This window comes from Rana temporaria, chromosome 3 (assembly GCF_905171775.1).
Source record: "Rana temporaria chromosome 3, aRanTem1.1, whole genome shotgun sequence".
Taxonomy (NCBI): domain Eukaryota; kingdom Metazoa; phylum Chordata; class Amphibia; order Anura; family Ranidae; genus Rana; species Rana temporaria.
In genome coordinates, this window is record NC_053491.1 from 98,862,429 (window position 1) to 98,882,116 (window position 19,688).

At 42.4% G+C, this 19,688-nt stretch overlaps 1 protein-coding gene across 1 annotated transcript in view; it reads left to right on the plus strand.

The window, feature by feature from the left end:
- The window catches only part of RAB8B (RAB8B, member RAS oncogene family), a 49,803-nt gene extending 31,098 nt beyond the window's left edge, over positions 1-18,705 (plus strand). The window contains exons 2-8 of the mRNA XM_040343073.1: positions 2,253-2,313; positions 7,356-7,416; positions 7,628-7,705; positions 10,604-10,693; positions 10,846-10,911; positions 15,881-15,931; positions 18,369-18,705. Coding sequence (XP_040199007.1) covers positions 2,253-2,313; positions 7,356-7,416; positions 7,628-7,705; positions 10,604-10,693; positions 10,846-10,911; positions 15,881-15,931; positions 18,369-18,461 — 500 coding nt within the window. The 3' untranslated portion in view covers positions 18,462-18,705. The remainder of the gene's footprint in view (positions 1-2,252; positions 2,314-7,355; positions 7,417-7,627; positions 7,706-10,603; positions 10,694-10,845; positions 10,912-15,880; positions 15,932-18,368) is intronic.
- Positions 18,706-19,688: the final 983 nt, after the last annotated feature.

Sequence of the window (19,688 nt, forward strand, 5' to 3'; positions counted from 1 at the left end):
CTTGGGGTCATAGGCAGCATTCCTCCTCCTCCAAACACAGCGAGTTGAGTTGATGCCAAAGAGCTTGAATTTGGTCTCATTTGACCACAACACTTTCACCCAGTTCTCTGAATCATTCAAATGTTCATTAGCAAACTTCAGACAGGCCTGTACATGTGCTTTCTTGGGCAGGGGGACCTTGTGGGCGCTGCAGGATTTCAGTCTTTTACGGCATAGTGTGTTACCAATTGTTTTCCTGGTGACCAAGGCCCCAGCTGTCTGGAGATTATTGACCGGATTCTCTCGTGCAGTTCTAGGCCTTGTAGCCCATTCCAGCCTTGTGTAGGTCTACAATCTCGTTCCTGACATCTATGGACAGCTCTTTGGTCTGGACTCTTGGCCATGGTGGAGAGATTGGAATCTTTATTAATTGTGTGTGTGTGTGTGTTTTTTTTTTTTGTTTGTTTGTTTTTTATACAGGCAACAAGCTGAGATTCGGAGCATTCCCTTGAGGGTGCTCCTAATCTCAGCTCATTACCTGTATAGAAGACACCTGGGAGCCAGAAAACTTGCCTATTGATAGGGGATCAAATACTTATTTCACTCATTAAAATGCAAATCAATTTATAACTTTTTGTTTGTATTTTGTTTTTCTGGATATATATTTGTTCTCCTGTCTCTCGCGGTTTAAATAAACCGACCATTAAAATTATAGACTGATAATTTGTCAGTGGGCAAACGTACAAAATCGGCAGGGGATCAAATACAAAAGATAGACAATGAGTCGTTCTTTTGTTAAAGCGGTGGTTCACCCTCAGTAACAACATTGTAGGATTAAATTCAGCATAGTAGCGCGAGCTACAGTATGCCTTTTTATTTTTTTTGCCCCATACTCGCTGTGTAATCCTATAGAGACGATTCCGACTCCCCGCGGGGAATGGGCGTTCCTATCCAGAGGGAAGATGATTGACGGCCGGCTATGGCACGTCACGCTCCCCGAAGATAGCCGGAGTATACGGTGCCTGCGCACAGACATCGGAGCTGACTGCGCAGGCGCCGTGAAGAGCAAACACCTATTTCGGCTATTTCCGTGAAGCTTGACGCGCCATAGCCGGCCGTCAATCACGAGCCCTCTGAATAGGAACGCCCATTCCCCGGAAACTTTACTACTCGATTACAGAGTGAGTACGGCGCTAAAAAAATATATAAAGTTATACTGTAGCTCACGCTACTATGCTGAATCAAATGCTAGAGAAAAAAAAAATGTTTTAGGGAGAACCCCCGCTTTAAGATCACAAAGTTGATATTAATGAGACAAACCAGAGCTGTGACTTTTCCTGCTCTGTCACTCTTATGCCGCGTACACACGATCATTTTTAGGGTTGTAAAAAACAACGTTTTTTAAATATGTCATTAAAACGATCGTGTGTGGGCTACAGAGCATTTTTCGGGTTCTGAAAAACGGCCAATTTTTTTTTCCGAACATGCTCTATTTTTTCACAACGTTTTAAACGATGTCGTTTTTTGGGTTGTGAAAAATGATCGTGTGTGGGCTTTAACAACATGAAAAACCCGCGCATGCTCAGAAGCAAGTTATGAGACGGGAGCGCTCGTTCTGGTAAAACTATCATTCGTAATGGTGTAAGCACATTCATCACGCTGTAACAGACAGAAAAGTGAGAATCGTCTTTTACTAACACGGAATCAGCTAAAGCAGCCCAAAGGGTGGCGTCATCCGCATGGAACTTCCCCTTTATAGTGCCGTCGTACGTGTTGTACGTCACCGCGCTTTGCTAGAGCATTTTTTTTAACGATCGTGTGTAGGCAAGGCCGTTTTTAATGATGAAGTTGAAAAAAATGTTGTTTTTTCTAGAGCCTGAAAAACGTAGTTTTTTACAACCGGAAAAATGATGGTGTGTACGCGGCATTACTGAGGGTTCCATCTGCTGCAAGCTGATTTAGTGTGTTTATTAAAATGAGAATGCTGTTGGGTGTTTTGGATGTTTGGCAGTAGGTTTTATTTAAACTATTCTTCCTTTCGGGAAACTGTTAATTTTCTTTCTATGACAAGGTTACGGTGTGCTGCATGTAACAAGCGTGCTGTGTGTATCTGGGTTGTGTGTTATAGGAAGTGGTCTGTGAACTCTGTACAATGCATGACGCACTTAGGCCACTTCCTGCCCCAAACAAAAGAAGCAAGCCGTGTTTGTGTAAACATGTCATTGCTAGATACTCTAATCCTAAACTTAACCTTCTCTTAACGTTTTTTTCAGGTATTGATTTTAAAATCCGAACTATAGAATTAGATGGAAAGAAGATTAAACTTCAGATATGGTATGTACACTTCAGTCCATCCACAAAGACGATTTTATAAAGTCTGCACTATCCTACTTAAAGCGGTTGTAAACTGCTGGGTAAAGCCATAATGTGCTAGTATTGCATACTAGCACATTATGCGAAACTTGCCTGAAAACGAAGCATTCTAGCAATGCAATGTCACTGCTGGAGGCTGCTTCCATTTTCACCCGGTCTTCGTTGCGGAGCCACGATGACGTCGCTCCTACGCATGCGTGGGGGAGCCACTGTTTACGGCACAGGATTCTTAGGCCCCATGCACACGAGACGCTGCTAAACTCGAGTTCAGAGGCATTTGGGCATTTTTTTCAACTGCCCCTGAACACATTTAATGTTATCCTATGTGTCCATGCACACAATCACGTTTTTTGGCGTTTTAAAGCAGTTGGGTTTATGTCCGTTTTTTCAGATGCAAAATTTTGGGTTCAGAAGCGTTTTATTTTTGCGTTTTAAACTACAATGTCTTTGAGATAAGCACTGACAGCCGCAAACGCGGTAAAACGCCGCAATTCGCGGCAAAACGCTGCGCAATTCGCGGCAAAAACGGGCGTTTTAAACGCCGGTTTTTGCCTTTGAAAACGTGAGTTTAGAGGTGTTTGTAATTGCTTCTCGTGTGCATGGGGCCTAAGGCTGCATTCACACCTGAGCGGCGGTCGTTCGGTTGTTTTTTTCCGGCGTATTCATGCTTTTTTGCGCGTTTGCATACAGCGTCGTCCGACGTTTTTGTACTTCAACGTTTTTTATTTTAGCCAATAGGAAAAATGATCATCTTTTCATCACTTGTTGCTATGTTGGTTGATTTTTTTAATCTTCTGCCTGGGTGAAATGTTCTATTGATTAAAGCGACGAAACGCCCGTAGCAAACGCTCGTTGTCGCGCTAATCGCTTGAATCGAGCGTTTCCATTACTTTCTAGGGGAAATGGAAACGCTCAAAAACGACCAAACCGCCCGATACGTGCGACAAAAAACGGTCCTGAACTTGTTTGAGCTTCAGGCGGCTTGGAGTGGAGATGTGAACCATCTCCATAGGGAATAATGTATTTTTTCCCCTCTAGCGTATTTGAGCGTTGCGCTTCAGGCGACAAAACGCTCAGGTGTGAATGCAGCCTAAAGGAATGGCTTGGTTGGCCGTTCCTTCAGAGCGCATGTGCCGATGATGTCATCGGTTGCATATATAGTAGTGAACGGTACATGTTTAGGAGATATTATAGGCTTTCCTATAAGTATTGTAAATAAGGCTTAAAGCGGAGGTTCACCCTTAGAGGGCACTTTTTCCCCTTAGATTCCTGCTCGTTGTGTCTAGGGGAATCGGCTATTTGTTTTAAAATATGTGCAGTACTTACCCGTTTACGAGATGCATCCTCTCCGTCGCTTCCGGGTATGGGCTGCGGGAATGGGCGTTCCTTCTTGATTGACAGTCTTCCGAGAGGCTTCCGACTGTCGCATCCATCGCGTCACGATTTTCCGAAAGAAGCCGAACGTCGGTGCGCAGGCGCAGTATAGAGCCGCACCGACGTTCGGCTTCTTTCGGCTACGAGTGACGCGATGGATGCGACCGTCGGAAGCCTCTCGGAAGACTGTCACTCAAGAAGGAACGCCCGCTCCCGAAGACCCATACCCGGAAGCGACGGAAGAAGATGCATCTCGAAAACGGGTAAGTACGGATCATATTTTAATACAAATAGCCGATTCCCCTAGACAAAACGAGCATCCATCTAAGGGGAAAAGGGGAAAAATTTAATAAATGGGTGAACTCCCGCTTTAACTATAGGTACAAATCAGAGATGGATGTTTACTTCCACTTTAAACTAAGGAAAGTTCCTGCTCCTAATTACAAAATGCAAGCCCCTTTACTAATTGGGAGGGATCTGCTGTGTTTTCTATGCCGTGTCGGCATCAGGCAGCTCTAGCAGGCAGCTCTCTGAGCCCTTTGTGAATATGAGCAGTAGTCCGGCTGATGTGTATTGGGCTACTTTCAGACAGGCATTTAGCCCCGGTGTGAATCCCAGTGGCAGAAATCGACTGATTTCCTGCTGCTGGCATTGACCGCTGTGTGCGGATAGCAGCAGCAGATTCCTGCCACTGGGATTGGCATTTGTGGTGAAATGCCTGTGCGAGTGATGTATATTTCTGCTGCTGGGATTCACCCCGTGACTAAATGGCCATGCAAGTGCAATAGAATCCTGATGTTGGAGCAATGGGCATATTATTATTATTATTATTATTATTATTATTATTATTTTATTTATTTTTCTTAAAAAAAAACGAAACGTTATACCTTATTACATATGTTTTTCTCTGTTCTGTTTGTGTTAATATCTAGCAATGGTAATGCTCCATGCACACTGAAGCTGACAAACTGCAGTTTATTGGTGTTTTGGCTTTTTTTTTTTCAGTGCCATTTTCACAGTAATCGGTGCATCTTTATAGCACTGTCGCTGTAAAAATGCCAATGGTCCCAAAAATTTTCAAAAGTGTCCGATGTGTCCGCCATAAGGTCACAGTGTAGAGGCCTGTCCGAATGGTGCCTTAGACCACTATTGTCTCCAATGCAGCTAACCAAGCACAGATCATCAGATTTTTTTTTTTTGTTTTTTATACTGTTGTTGAGTATAACAAAATGGGTACAGTATACCACTTGCATAACATATACAGTATCTCACAAAAGTGAGTACACCCCTCACATTTATGTCAATATTTTATTATATCTTTTCATGTGACAACACTAAGGAAATGACACTTTGCTACAATGTAAAGTAGTGAATATACAGCTTGTATAACAGTGTAAATTTTCTGTCCCCTCAAAATAACTCCAACATACAGTCATTAATGTCTAAACCGCTGGCAACAAAAGTGAGTACACCCCTAAGGTTCCATTCAAAACAGGCCTCGCCATAGTCGACAAAAAGAAGTTGCGTGCACATGCTCAGCGTCGTATCGATGGGTTGTTTTTTGGACGTATGAGTGCTGTCAGCATTGCTGCAGAGGTTGAAGGGGTGGGGGGGGGTCAGTCTGTCAGTGCTCAGACCACACACTGCATCGGATTGGTCTGCAGGGCTGTCGTCCCAGAAGGACTCCCCTTCTAAAGATGATGCACAAGAAAGCCTGCAAACAGTTTGCTGAAGACAAGCAGACTAAGAACATGGATCACTGGAACCATGTTCTGTGTTCTGATGAAACCAAGATAAACTTATTTGGTTCAGATGGCACTGGGGAGCTAAAGTTCATTGAAGGAACCATGAATGCCAACATGTACTGTGACAGAGCATGATTTCCCCCCCCCCCCTCTTCGGAGACTGGGCCACATGGTAGTATTTCAACATAACGACTTCAAGATGACCGCTGCCTTGCTAAAGAAGCTGAGGGTAAAAGTGATGGACTGGCCAAGCATGTCTCCAGACCTAAACCCTATTGAGCATCTGTGGGGCATCCTCAAACAGAAGGTGGAGAAGTGCAAGGTCTCTAACATCCACCAGCTCTGTGATGTCATCATGGAGGAGTGGAAAGGACTCCAGTGGCAACCTGTGAATCTCTGGTGAACTCCATGCCCAAGAGGGCTAAGGCAGTGCTGGAAAATAATGGTGGCCACACAAAATATTGACACTTTGGACCCGATTTGGACATTTACACTTTGGGATGGGCTCACTTTTGTTGCCAGTGGTTTAGACATTAATGGCTGTGTGTTGAGTTATTTTGAGGGGACAGCAAATTTACACTGTTATACAAGCTGTACACTCATTACTTTACATTGTAGCAACGTGTAATTTCTACAGTGTTGTCACATGAAAAGATATAATAAAATATTTACAAAGATGTGAGGGGTGTACTCACTTTTGTCAGATACTGTATATGTCAGTAGAAACCTTCTACTCCAATACAGGAATAAGGGAAGAATTGGCTAATACAATTACAATTCTTTGTTCTGATTGGGACGAGTCAAAGGCTCATGCTTGATTGGCTGCTTCCCCAGCTGCAGTAACTGGGGAATTACAGCTATGAACCCCCCTAAGTGACATAATACAGGTTGCTTCTGGGTTCATTAGTCTCAGAGAAAACGGTCAAAAGCTTGCCATACATGTTTAGATTTTCCTTGTTCAGCCCATGAGAAGATCACTTAATTTCCCCATCCATGCTTAACAGCGGAATAAAACCTTGGTTTGAGAGTAACTTGGTTTGAGAGCGTTTTGCAAGATACGCATTTTTTTTAAATAAATTTTGACTTGATATACAAGCAATGTCTTGATATAAGAGTAGTGTCATGTCACAACTGAGTATAAAATAGAGAGGCGCCTCTAAGTGTAGCAATATGGTTACATTTAATGGAGGTACAACATATAGAAACTCACATGGTTGATTAAAACGGACATATCTAAGTATGCAGGCATCCGGGGTAAAGCTGTCCACATAGACCGTCCTCCGCACCACCATTGAGGTCCCTTCCATGAGTGGTTCAAGCCTCGCTTTCAGATCGCTCTACTGCAGGGTAGTCTTCCTGGGTCACGATTACAGACTGATAGCGGTGAGAAGGACGGTCTATGTGGATCGCTTTACCCCGGATGCCTGCATACTTGGATGTACCTCTTTTAATCATCAACCATGTGAGTTTCTAAATGTTGTACCTTCATTAAATGTAACCCTATTGCTACACTTAGAGGCGCCTCTCTTCTCTCTTATACTCTGTAGCTCTTCTGGATTTTGCTTCTAATCTCCTTCATTTGTGGATGGACATTTTATGGTTGCACAACTTATCACATTGCTATAATTTTTTTTATGGACTATAAACTGAAGGACTTATGAATAAATGGTTGTGGAACGAATCATTTGAGTTTCCATTATTTCTTATGGGGAAATTTGCTTTGATATACAAGTGCTTTGGATTACAAGCATGCTTCCGGAACGTATTATGCTCACAATCCAAGGTTTTACTGTAGTATTAAAATGCTGTAAGTGGCTCTAGGAAGGGCTATTACTTTGTATAGTAAATATTGCTATGAATTTATATGTTGGGTTCTCTTTTTAGGGACACAGCGGGCCAGGAGAGGTTCCGGACTATCACCACAGCATATTATAGAGGAGCTATGGTAAACCTTGCTTTATTTTATGTCACCCCTGATACAACTTGTATAGAATGTCATGTGATGGCTTCCTGTACGTTCTGCTTTTCCTCTGTGTATAACATGTCCTATTGTCTCTGTAACCTTTGCTTCTGACTCATTCAATTGTTTGTAGCTCTTCTCTGTGATTCCCACAACTCTGCCTTGTAACACTGGATGAATTCTTTCTTCCTCTCAGGGTATTATGCTGGTGTATGATATCACCAATGAGAAATCTTTTGACAACATTAAAAACTGGATAAGGAACATTGAGGAGGTAGGTGCTGGATCTGTGGAAGACTTGATGCTTTGTTGCGTTCTTGGGATGCTTTAGTATGGTTCCACCTTTTTATGCTTGACTTTGTTTAAACGGCTCATTTAGTAGCTCTATACTTGTTTTTTGTGCATTTGCTTGTGAACAAAGGTGATCTGGATAATAGAGGGTGTGATGGCGGAGCACTGCTAGGACTGTTGTTTTTATCCCCTCGAGTCACAGGTGTCATTTACCTGTTTTAACTTGTACTTCTTTTGTAGTTTTGACACTTGGAGGGTGTCATTACATAAGACAGAAATGTTGCAGAACAGTTGCTAAGCCATATGTAACATGAAAGTTTTAAAGTTGTACGAAATGGCTGAGGCCTGCTAAGGTTGCTTTTTTATAAGGTAACTACTGCTTTCAGCTTTATTAAAGGGTCATTCCACCCTGAAGACTAGTACACACTTTCAGGTTTTTTTCATTCAACTCGGCAGAAAAAACTGAAAGCTCAGGTTCGAAGGCACTGTACTAAGGATGATGTTAGTACAGCGATCTCCCCCCCGCTGAGCTGTTGTGTTCTGACAGGGGACGTTGGCTGGGAGAGCTGATCCAAAACTGGTCGGCTGCTTGTTTTCCAGCAAACTGTTGGACCGGCTCACATACACACAGGTTGAATGTGGTAAAAGTGAACTAATCCTTAAAGTGGAGGTTCACCCTAAAAACGTTTTTTTTTTTTTTACATTACAGCCAGCATAGTACGGACATTTAATTTCGGCATGTTTTTTTCTCTGTACTTACCTTTTTTATATCCTGATTTTGTCCAGGGCTTCCTCGTTCTGATGAATCCGGGACTGGGCGTTCCTATTCCAGCCTTAGGGTTCCGATGACTGTGGGACTGGGCGTTCCTATCCTTCCGTTTGATGATTGACGGCTTGTGAAACAGGTGACCTGTCGCACAACGCGCGTCATCAGATTTACAGAAATAGCCGAGCTGCGAGTCGGCACTATACAGCACCTGCGCCCGCCGTGTAGAGCTCACTGCGCAGGCGCCGTATAGTGCCGACTCGCAGCTCGGGTATTTCCCAACATCTGGTGACGTGCGTTGTGCGACAGGTCAAGTCAATCATCCAACGGAAGCATAGGAATGCCCAGTCCCGCAGCCATCGGAACCCGGAAGCCCTGGAGAAAAACAGAATATAAAGGTATGTACAGTGGAAAAAAAAAAAAAACGCTGAATGTAAATGCCCTTAGTATGCTGGCTCTAATGTGTGTAAAATTAAAAAAAATTTTTTGGGTGAACCCCCACTTTAAAGCCTAGTACACTTGTGCCTAATGTCTGCAATATCCACATTTAAAGCCTTCTTAAGGTGATAGTAAAAGTTGATTGTTTTTTTTTTTTTGTTTTTTTTTTTCTCTCTTTTCCTAATAAAATGATAAACATGTCTGTTACCTGCTCTGTGCAATTTTTTTGCCTAGAGCTGCCCCAACTCTCCTCTTTTGGGGTCCCCTTCAGCGTTCTGGCTCCTCCTCTTCAAGTGCCCTAAAGAAATCCACTTTCTATGATGGGCACCTATGTGGTTTCGCTCCCAAACTGCCTTGTCTGTGTCCATTGACTGGGTGGCTCGGACCTGCCCCACCGCTCCTCCACAGCTTAACAGAGGACAAGGGGGGGTTCTTTTTTACGCCTGGAGGGAGGGGAAGGGAACAGCTCCATTCACTGCAAATAAGCAGGCTGCTGGTAAGCCTCAAGTTGTCTGAACACGCCCCAGAAGAACCTTCTCCCCAGTCTGAGGTTCAGAGCGCTCTGGAGCAGGTTTTCATCAAGCATGTCTCTGTACGTTGCTGCATTCCTATTGCACTTGTTCCTGACTAGTCTCCCAGTTCCTGCCACTGAAAAACATCTCCACAGCATGATGCTGCCCCCACCATGCTTCAGGGTAAGGATGGTATTGGCCAGGTGATGAGCGGTGCCTGGTTTCCTCCAGACATGACGCTTGCAATTCAGGCAGTTCAATCTTTGTTTCAGACCAAAGAATTTTGCTTCTCATGGTCTGAGAGTCCTTCAGGTGCCTTTTGGCAAACTCCAGGTGGGCTGTCATATGCCTTTTTATTGAGGAGAGGCTTCCATCTGGCCACTCTACTATACTGATTGGTGGAGAGCTGCAGAGATGGTTGCTCTGGAAGGTTCTCCTCTTTTCACAGAGAAATGCTCGAGCTCTGTGAGCATGATCACCTGGTTCTTGGACACCTTCCTGATGAAGTCCCTTTTCCCCCATTCCTTTAGTTTGGCCAGGTGGACCGCTCTAAGAAGTATCCTGGTGGTTCCAAACTTCTTCCATTTACAGATGGAAGCTACTGTGCTCATTGGGACCTTCAATGCTGCAGAAAATTTTCTGTAACCTTCCCCCAATCTGTGCCTGAATGCAATCCTGTCTCGAAGGTCTACAGACAATTGCTTGGTCTTCATGGCTTGGTTTGTGCTCTGACATGCACTGTTAACTGTGGGACCTTATATAGACAGGGGTGTGCCTTTCCAAATCTTGCCCAATCAACTGAATTTACCACAGGTGGACTCCAATCAAGTTGTAGAAACATTTTAAGTTTGATCAGTGGAAACGGGATGCACATTAGCTCAGTTTTGAGTTTCATGGCAAAGGCTGTGAATACTTATGTACATAGATTTTTTTTATTTTTGATAAATTTGCAAAAACTTCAAACAAACTTCTTTCATGTTTTCATTATGGGGTATTTGCAGAATTTTGAGGAAAGTAATTGAATCCATTTTGGAATAAGGCTGTAACATAACAATGTGGAAAAAGTGAAGCGCTGTGAATACTTTGCGGATGCACTGTACATTACAGAAAAGGCATACATTTGACTTTGAAGTAACATATGTTTGTGCACACAATTCCCCCACAGCACGCTTCATCTGATGTAGAACGGATGATTCTTGGCAATAAGTGTGACATGAACGACAAAAGACAAGTGTCACGAGAGAGGGGAGAGAAAGTAAGTGGCTTTTCTATACTTTAGTGATCTATACTTATTTATTTTATTTTTATTTTACTGCTTAAAACATTCTGATATATTTGATGGACAATCTAGCTATTGGCGTGGTAACATTTTCCTTGGTTTTTATGTATTTGTATGTTGTATTCCAGCTTGCTATTGATTATGGAATCAAGTTCCTTGAGACGAGTGCAAAATCTAGCATCAATGTGGAGGAGGTAAGTGCATGTTAAATGGAGTCCTCAATATTTACCAAAGCCATGGGTATAGGGTGATAATGAGCACTATGCTGTTCACATAACTTTGTATAATTAAAGTGGTTGTAAACCTCAGACATGAAATATGAACAAGGCATATCACTCTATAGTGTGTACTTGTATCAATTAAGAGCACTAAGTGTAATTTCTGTCTGCTGCTTCGTTCCTCTGTTATCAACATGAATCACTTCTGACAAGTTTCCCTGACACAAAGAAAAACCTGGTGACAGGAGAAGGGCCTCCAGCTGATTGACGGCCTCCGCTCTGTTCCTGTGTGATGTGTGAAGGCAGTGTGTCCCTTCCCTCCAATCAGCTCTCAGATGTCTTGTCACTGAGCTCTGCGGAGTGTAACTTCAGATCTCCAACCTTCTTTTTTTTTTTCTTTTTTTTTCGACAGCCTAGACCAGCTTTATAATTCAGCACTTTGATATAGAAAAGAGAACACTGCAGATAAACATGTACAACCTATGTAGAAGGATTTGGGTAATCTCGGTGTATCACCTGAGGCCAATTGCCTCACTGGGTGTATATATAAGGGCTTACAAGCACTTTAACCACCTCCCACTGGTGCTATAGCCGAATGGTGGCTACAGCGCTAGCCATAATTGCCTGGAGGGTGTCAATAGATGTCGTCCTGTGCATGAGCTGCCTGTATGCCCCCTGTGGGGCACGCAGCGCGCTCTGTGTTTACTGAGTCGGTGAGATTTGGCTGATCACAGATTACCACGTGATCAGCTATCAGCCAATGCCGGCTGTTTACGTGATGTAAACAGAAGATCGGTAGTCGCTTCACGACCTCTGTCCCAAACAGAGAGAGTGCCCTCCAGTGCCACCTATCGGTGCTCAACAATGCAGCCTTATCGGCGCACATTAATGAAGAAGAAAAATTACCTGTTTATAACAAACTATGAAACACTTAAAAAAAAAAAAAAAAACGGTGATTAGATGCTACCAAAAGAAAGCTCTGTTTGTGTGGGGGGAAATAATTATAAAAATACAATTTTGGGTACAGTGTTGCATGACCGCACAATTGTCATTCAAAGTGTGAGAGTGCTGAAAATTGGCCTTGGCAGGATGGAGGTTTAAGTGCCCAGTATACAAGTGGTTAAAGTGGAACCAAACCCAACTTTTAGAAAAGTGCAATTGCAGAAAAGACTTGCACTTGTTGTTCATTTGTTATAAACTTTTTTCAAAAAAAAGGTCAGCAATGGTTGCCCACATTATTCCGATTTTTCCGCACACGCTTAAGGCAGGTATATTTTCATACTGGTAATGGGTAGCTCAGTGATTTATTGTTGCATCCTTGTATATTGTGGTTATCTTTACCTGTTTTTGAGGATAGCTGCTGCCTGGAGTTCAATTGGTCATGAGTCCAATTTTCCAAGAATATTTGGACAAAACCAACTCCAAAAAGGTTGGGACGCTATATAAAATTTACATAAAAACAGAATGTAATTATTTGCAATATGTCATAAACCCATATTTTATTCACAAGAGAAAATAGAAAACGTATCAAATGTTTAAACTGAGAAAATTTACTATTTTAGGAAAAATAAGGTAATTTTTGTTTGATTTATTTGGTTAAATTGACGGAAGCAACATGTCTCAAAGTTGGGACAACAAAGAGCTGGCAAAGCGAGTGGTACTATAAAGGAAGAGCTGGAAGAACATTTTGCAAATGGGTTAAAAGGCAACAGATCAGTAACATGACTGGGTATTAAAAGAGCATCTTTAAGAGTCACCGTTTCGGATGTAAATATGGGGAAAAATTCACTAATTTCGGAATAATGTTCCTCAATGTAAAATTGCAAAGACTTTAAGTATATCATCATCCTACAGTACATAATATCAAGATTCAGGGAATCTGGAGAAATCTGTGCGCGGGAGTGATGTCACGTGACTCCAGCCAGTCACAGAGCCGGAGTTTGCGGACCCCGGAAGAAGAGGGGAGAAGAGTATCGGCTCGCTACTAGCGAGGAAGACCAGGAGATCTAGGACTTCTCCTGCAGGTAAGTGACACATAATGGGCTACTATGCGATGCATAGTAGCCCATTATGCTTTACCTTTGCAGGGAAACAAAGGAAGTAAACCCATCAGGGTTTACATCCTCTTTAAAATGGTCTGTTGCAAAGTGAAAAACAGTTCTGTGGTCTGACAAATTGAAATTTGACATTAGTTTTGGCAACCATGGGCGCCACATCTTCACAGACTAAAGAGGAGAGGGACCTTCTGGCTTGTTATCAGCATTCAGTTCAAAAGCCTGCATCTCTGATAGTATGGGGGTGCAATTAGTGTGTATGGAAGGGGAAGATTGCAAGTCTGGAAAGGCACCATCAATGCTAAAGGATATATCCATGTTTTAGAGCAGCATATGCTCCCATCCAGACTACATATTTTTCAGGGAAGGTCTTGCATATTTCAACAGGACAATGTTAAACCGCATACGCCATGTGGAAGAGTCCAGGTGCTCAACTGGCCTGCCTGCAGTCCATACCTTTCACCAATTGAAAATATTTTGTGCATTTTCAACAAAAAATATGACAAGACCCAGGAGCAGTTAGAATCCTATATCGGGCAAGAATGAGACAACATTCCTCCCCCCAAAGCTCCAGCAACTGGTCTCTTCAGTTCCCAGATGTTTACAGACTGTTGTTAAAAGAAGAGGGGATACTTCAGGTTGGTAAACATGGCCCTACCCCATTCTTGTGATTTAAAAAAAAAACATGGCCCTATTCCAACTTTTTTGGAACTGGGGTTGTACTTTGCCAGCTTTCTGTTGCCTTGTCCCAACTTTCTTTGAGACGTGTTGCTACTATCAATTTAAAAAGTTTTCTTAAAATGGTACATTATCTCAGTTTAAACTTTTGACATGTTTTCTATTGTGAATAAAATATGGATTTGAGACTTGAAAATCATTGCATTCTGTTTTTATGTAGATTTATTACAGTGTCCCAACTTTTGGAGACTTGTGGTTGTAATGTATAGGACATGCAATGCCTATAAAGCATTACATGGTTAATGCTGATTGAGAGGTGGTAAAAAGAATAGTTTATAGGATACTATCATAAACTTTAAAAAGGAAGTAAACTTAGGATTTTTGCTCTTCTTCTTTTTCTTTTTTCCAAGCCTCCATCTCGAGTTGCTTGTCTGAGATGCCCTAGTTCACTCCCCCGTGAGCAGGGAGCAGATTGGGGAAGCCACAGTATCGCAAGGCTCACTTGCTGTGCCATTAAAGCGGATGACCGGCGAAAAAAAATATTAAAAGCCAGCAGCTACAAATACTGTAGCTGCTGACTTTTAATATCGGCACACTTGCCTGTCCTGGAGTCCAGCGCCGTCTGCAGCAGAGTGACGGGCGATCGCTCGTCACTCTGCTGCCCCCCCAACATCCTCGGTGAGGGAACCAGGAAGTGAATCGCTCCGGCTTCACTGCCCGGTTCCCTACGACGCATGCACGAGTCGCGCTGCGCCATGCTGACTGGTTCCCGCTGTGTTCTGGGAGCCGAGTGTTCCCAGAACACAACGGGGGGGGAGGATCTGACGTCCTGCCTGCAGTCTACCCGCAGACTGTGTGGCCGGAAGTGGGTGCAAATACCTGTCTTTAGACAGGTATCTTCACCCCACCTCCCCCCTGAAAGGTGTCAAATGTGACTAAGGAGGGGGGGGGGGGGGGTCCGATTTAGCGGAAGTTCCACTTTAGGGTGGAGCTCCGCTTAAACACAGAAAAGAATTCTGTTGACACGGAAACGGCACACATGCCGTGAATGGATCGATGGACTGCGCACGCGTCGGCGACGTCGTAAACAATTGTAGAAAGGATTGTTGGGCAGATTTTAAAAGTAAGTGAGGTGTCACAGGCACCGATCAGCAGCATGATCAGTGCAGATTACAATGGCCTAAAGTTGAACTAGAGGGTTTACAACCACTTTAATTGCAATCTATAGATGGTAATGAGTTCATAAGGATGCTAGATGCAGAAGAGCATCAAATGCTCTAATGTTGCTGCCAGTGTTTGCGTTGTGCTGTCTGGCAACGGTTGAAATGAATGGGACAGCATAATAGCATGGTCTAAATTGAACATTGGGTACAACTTTTGAGTTGGTACATTTAACCTGTGATGAAAAATAAGCCTGAAACTGTTTACTGAGCCATTTAGCTCACCCTTTTATTAGTGGTATTTGGGCCCTTTTTGGTTTCTATGAAAGGCCCCATAAAAGCATTAAATAAATTGGAGATATTTTTCAAACTGAAATATTGCCCCCTAGTGGTTAATGTCTCTGTACAGCAGTTCCAAATTCTCTTGCTTTTTTGTTGCAAATTCAAAAGCGATGGCTGTACAGAAATTAGTCTTGCCCAAAGAATACTACTTTCCTTTATGGGCAACCATGGTAATTTTTTTTTTTTTTTTTTTTTCAGTTTGAAGACCTTCTAGTTTTAGAATCCAGTGTTGGAGTTCATTGTTCTTCGTTGCAATCCCAGGGACTGATCATGTGGTTGTAATAAAAACCAACCTTCCTGCTTGGGCCATTGCAATTTTTAGGGTTTTAGTATGGCTTCCCGTACATTTTACTATTTTACCTATTCCATTTCCTTTATATTTACCTTCAACTATGTAGTGCAAGGGACTGCCTGATTTGTATACAAATTGAAAGTGTTTAGGTTTGACCTCATATTATATGGTTTTGGTAAATCTAAAGTATAATCGTAATAATGTATGGCCAGCCTAGTAAGGTGGAATGTAACCTCTCAGTATCTATAGAACAGAAGCAGATAAGGATCTTGCTAAGGTTTATAGTTCACCTGGAATTTTGTCCTCTGGGTTTATTTTTTTTCGCTTTTTTATTTTTTAAACCAGAATATTACCCTTCCACCTGTAGATATCTATTGAGTGTTCTTTTTTTTTTTTTTTTTTTTTTCTCCCTGTTTAAGGCATTTTTTACTCTTGGTCGAGACATCATGACAAAACTTAACAGAAAAATGGTATGTATATTTATATATATTTTTAAGCAGTATTATAATAGGGTCATATTTTGTGACAGCTGTATTATTAGTGTAGGTATTTTTGCACATTACTCTAGAATGTAGGAGCCGGTTTGTCCAGCTAGCAGGCAGGAGTTTAACTTCATTACCTTTTTAAAGCATTCAACTTGCTTACTTGGCTATTAGCCCACTTCAGGTATCTTTAAAGCAATTGGGACGTTTCTTCGGTGATCTGCACATAACTGTTTGATATTTAATGTCCTTAAGCTGGGTACACACCTTCAGCAAGAACCGACCAACTATTAATACATGTCTACCTGTGGTCTGTTCAACACAAGCCAATCTAATGTCCAACAGTCCTGATCAGTATTGGATAGAAGAAGATCCCGGACTGCCGCGCTCCTTAAAACGATGTCTTTATTGTACAAATGAAATCCAAAAAACAATCGAATAGTCAAAATGTAGTGAACAGGAAAAAGGTGGCTGACATGTTTCACATCATGTGATGCTTACTCATAGCTCATTATATGAAACCTGTCAGCCACCTTTTTCCTGTTGTTCACTTCATTTTGCCTGCATCGCTTTGGTGTTTTTTTGGATTTCATTTGTACAATAAAGCAGGGTTTGACAAATTTGCTTGGAATCTAGGAGCCAGCTAAAAAAGTTAGCCAGAAAACACGCCCCGTCCTGCCAAGCTCGTGCGCAGAAGCGAACGCATACGTGAGTAGCGCCCGCATATGTAAACGGTATTCAAACCACACATGTGAGGTATTGCCGCGATTGTTAGAGCGAGAGCAATAATTCTAGCACTAGACCTCCCCTGTAACTCAAAACATGCAACCTGTAGAATTTTTTAAACGTCGCCTATGGAGATTTTAAAGGATAAGTTTGTCGGCATTCCACGAGCGGACGCAATTTTGAAGCGTGACATGTTGGATATCAATTTACTCGGCGTAACATTATCTTTCACAATATAAAAAAAATTGGGGTAACTTTACTGTTTTATTTTTTAATTAAAAAATGTGTATTTTTTCCCCCAAAAAAGTGCGCTTGTAAGACCGCTACGCAAATACGGTGTGACAAAGTATTGCAACGATCGCCATTTTATTCTCTAGGGGGTTAGAATAAAAAAAAAATATATATATATATATATATATATATATATATATATATATATATATATATATATATATATATATATATATATATATATATATATATATATATATATATATATATAATGTTTTGGGGGTTCTAATTAGAGGGAAGGAGATGGCAGTGTAAACAGTGAAAAAACAAATTGGAGCTGCTGTTTTACTTGGAAGCTTGGGCCTTCACAAGGCAGCAAAGCCGAGGCCTCAATTGCAGGCCCGCGGCGATCGCACGGCGGGGGAGGTGGGGGCGCACGGAGACACAGGATCCTGTGCCTCCGTGCTCCCCCGCCGCGGGCCTGCAATTGATGCTTAGGCTTTGTAGGCCTGCAAAGCCGCGGCCTCAATTACTGGCGGGCGCCAGGTCACAATTTCTTGTCGCAATTGCGATTTTGTCGAGCCCTGCAACGAAGACATCGTTTTAAGGAATGCGGCAGTCCAGGATCTTCTTCTATCCAATGCACCTGTGCATAGCCAGCACCTTTTTTGGTTTAGTGGGTCAGAAGCAAAGCCAAGGGATCAGCGGTTTTTAGAGTGGTATCAATCTCTCACTTCAGTCCTGATCAGTACTCGAAGCCAACATGTGTGTTTTGTGTTTTTATTCAACCTGCAGGTTGGACAAAAAAAAAAATGTGTATGTACCCTGCTTTTAATTAATAATCAAACCTTGGATCTCTGTGCGTAACGAATCCTCAGTGATCTGCATCTGGCTTGTGGATATCTGTGGCACAGTGCATTCCTTGGTGATTAGTCTACTTTTTTTTTTAAAAGGGGGGTGGGGGTATTACAACTTCTTTTAGGAGTCACAGGGACAGGAAGCGAAGAGAAATCTCAACTGGCCCACGTAGTAACCAAAATATAGTGGCGCAAAGGCTAACCCTTCCCCACCCATTCTGGTATCAGTTGGGCTTTTAGAGCGTTTGCTAGATCCCTCTGAAATAGGTTTACTTTCTTTATCGTACACTATGAGACACAGAGCCATTCATTACATAATGGGTTAAGGGTCAACCACGGTGATTGGACACTGACAGAACCAATTGAATACAGTTCCCCTCCATATAACCCCTCCCATCAGGGAAGTACCTCAGTTTTTCGGCCAGTATCTAAGGTGTTGGACGCGGGTAGGACGTGCTCTACCAAGTTAGGCCCTCTGGGGGTAAAAGGAGCTATGCCTCTATGAGATTGATTGATTGATTGATTGTCCTCCTTGCAGTAGAGCCACCACCGAAAATAAAAAAACAGAAGTTGCTGCTATTTAGGCTGTTTTTTAATGTTTTCTTTTCCAGAACGAAAGCAGCTCCCCGAGTGGAGGAGGTCCAGTAAAAATTACAGAGAAGTCATCAAAGAAGAGCAGTTTCTTTCGTTGTGTGTTACTTTGATGAACTGTAGCACATGGAAGAAAGGAGATGGACTGTGGCACACCTGATCGACTGGCTTCTTGCCAAGCACAGGTGCTGCAAAGGCCTCTGGGGGAAAAACATGCAGTTTGCTGAAAGCGCCAGATATGAGACAGTTGCCGACATGGATTTCTGGAGTGGAAGATTATTGTGGGAAGCCTTTTCATACACTTTGAAAGAAAACGGGAACAAACAGACGAGTGTAAACTTCTTTCCTTTTTTTTTTTTTTTTAAGGTGTTTTAGTCCTCAAAGTGCACCATTGTGTATTCTTGCCTGGTCATTGGCTGGCATGGTTAATCAAATGTTTCTAGAAATTCCTATGTAAACATCCATGATCTGCCATGCCGTCAGTTTTAATTTCTTTTTTTAATTTTAAAGAGTGTATTAAGATTATAAAGAAGCAGGGTGGCCTTAATTCATGTACAGTGGTAACCTCTTGCTATTTGAAGACCTGCTAATGATGTTTGCTGCCTGTGGACTTTGTGATGCATTGGAATGAATGCATTGGTCATTGCAAGGTGCAAAACTTTGTAGGTACAGCATTGGAAGAAAGTAAGAATTATCTGCAGAGTAGTGGCGTTGCTCATGCAGGGTCATACTCGGACCCCACACACACATTCTGAAATTTTAGCCATAATAAAGTTACTCTGATGCAAATAAGATATTCTCTGTAAATCGGTTAGGATTTGTATATTTGGTTTGAATGTGTTTAGTGCACTTGACACTCTTCAGACCACGCATTGTAGCCCAAGAGGGAGTCGGTGTAGACCTCTCGCTTACATTAGTTGCCATATCTGACGTGATCCTTTTGAATTTTGCTTCCCTTATTAGACAAGTGATCATAATCCTGCTCCATGAATGAACGTGCAAACATGCCTTCCCAGACCCAAGAGTAATTGCACCGTCCATCATCTGTCACCTGCTTCAATGTGAATATCGTCATATTCTGTCTTATGATTGTCTGCCTAGGAATGAGTGGGTTGTCCTTGTCTGTCTTTTGAGCCAACTTGACTGTATGTGTGAGTGATGATAAGCACAAGTTTAGAGATTTGTTTTACCTTTTGATTGTTTATACAGAGCCCAGTAATGCTGGCCTATGGAAGCATCAACTGACCTGTCATTAGAGAGGCAATGACTCCCTGTGCTCTACTATGGATGAAAGTGACTGCCATTGTGTCCCTAATGTGCTCAGGCATGGCTTAATATTG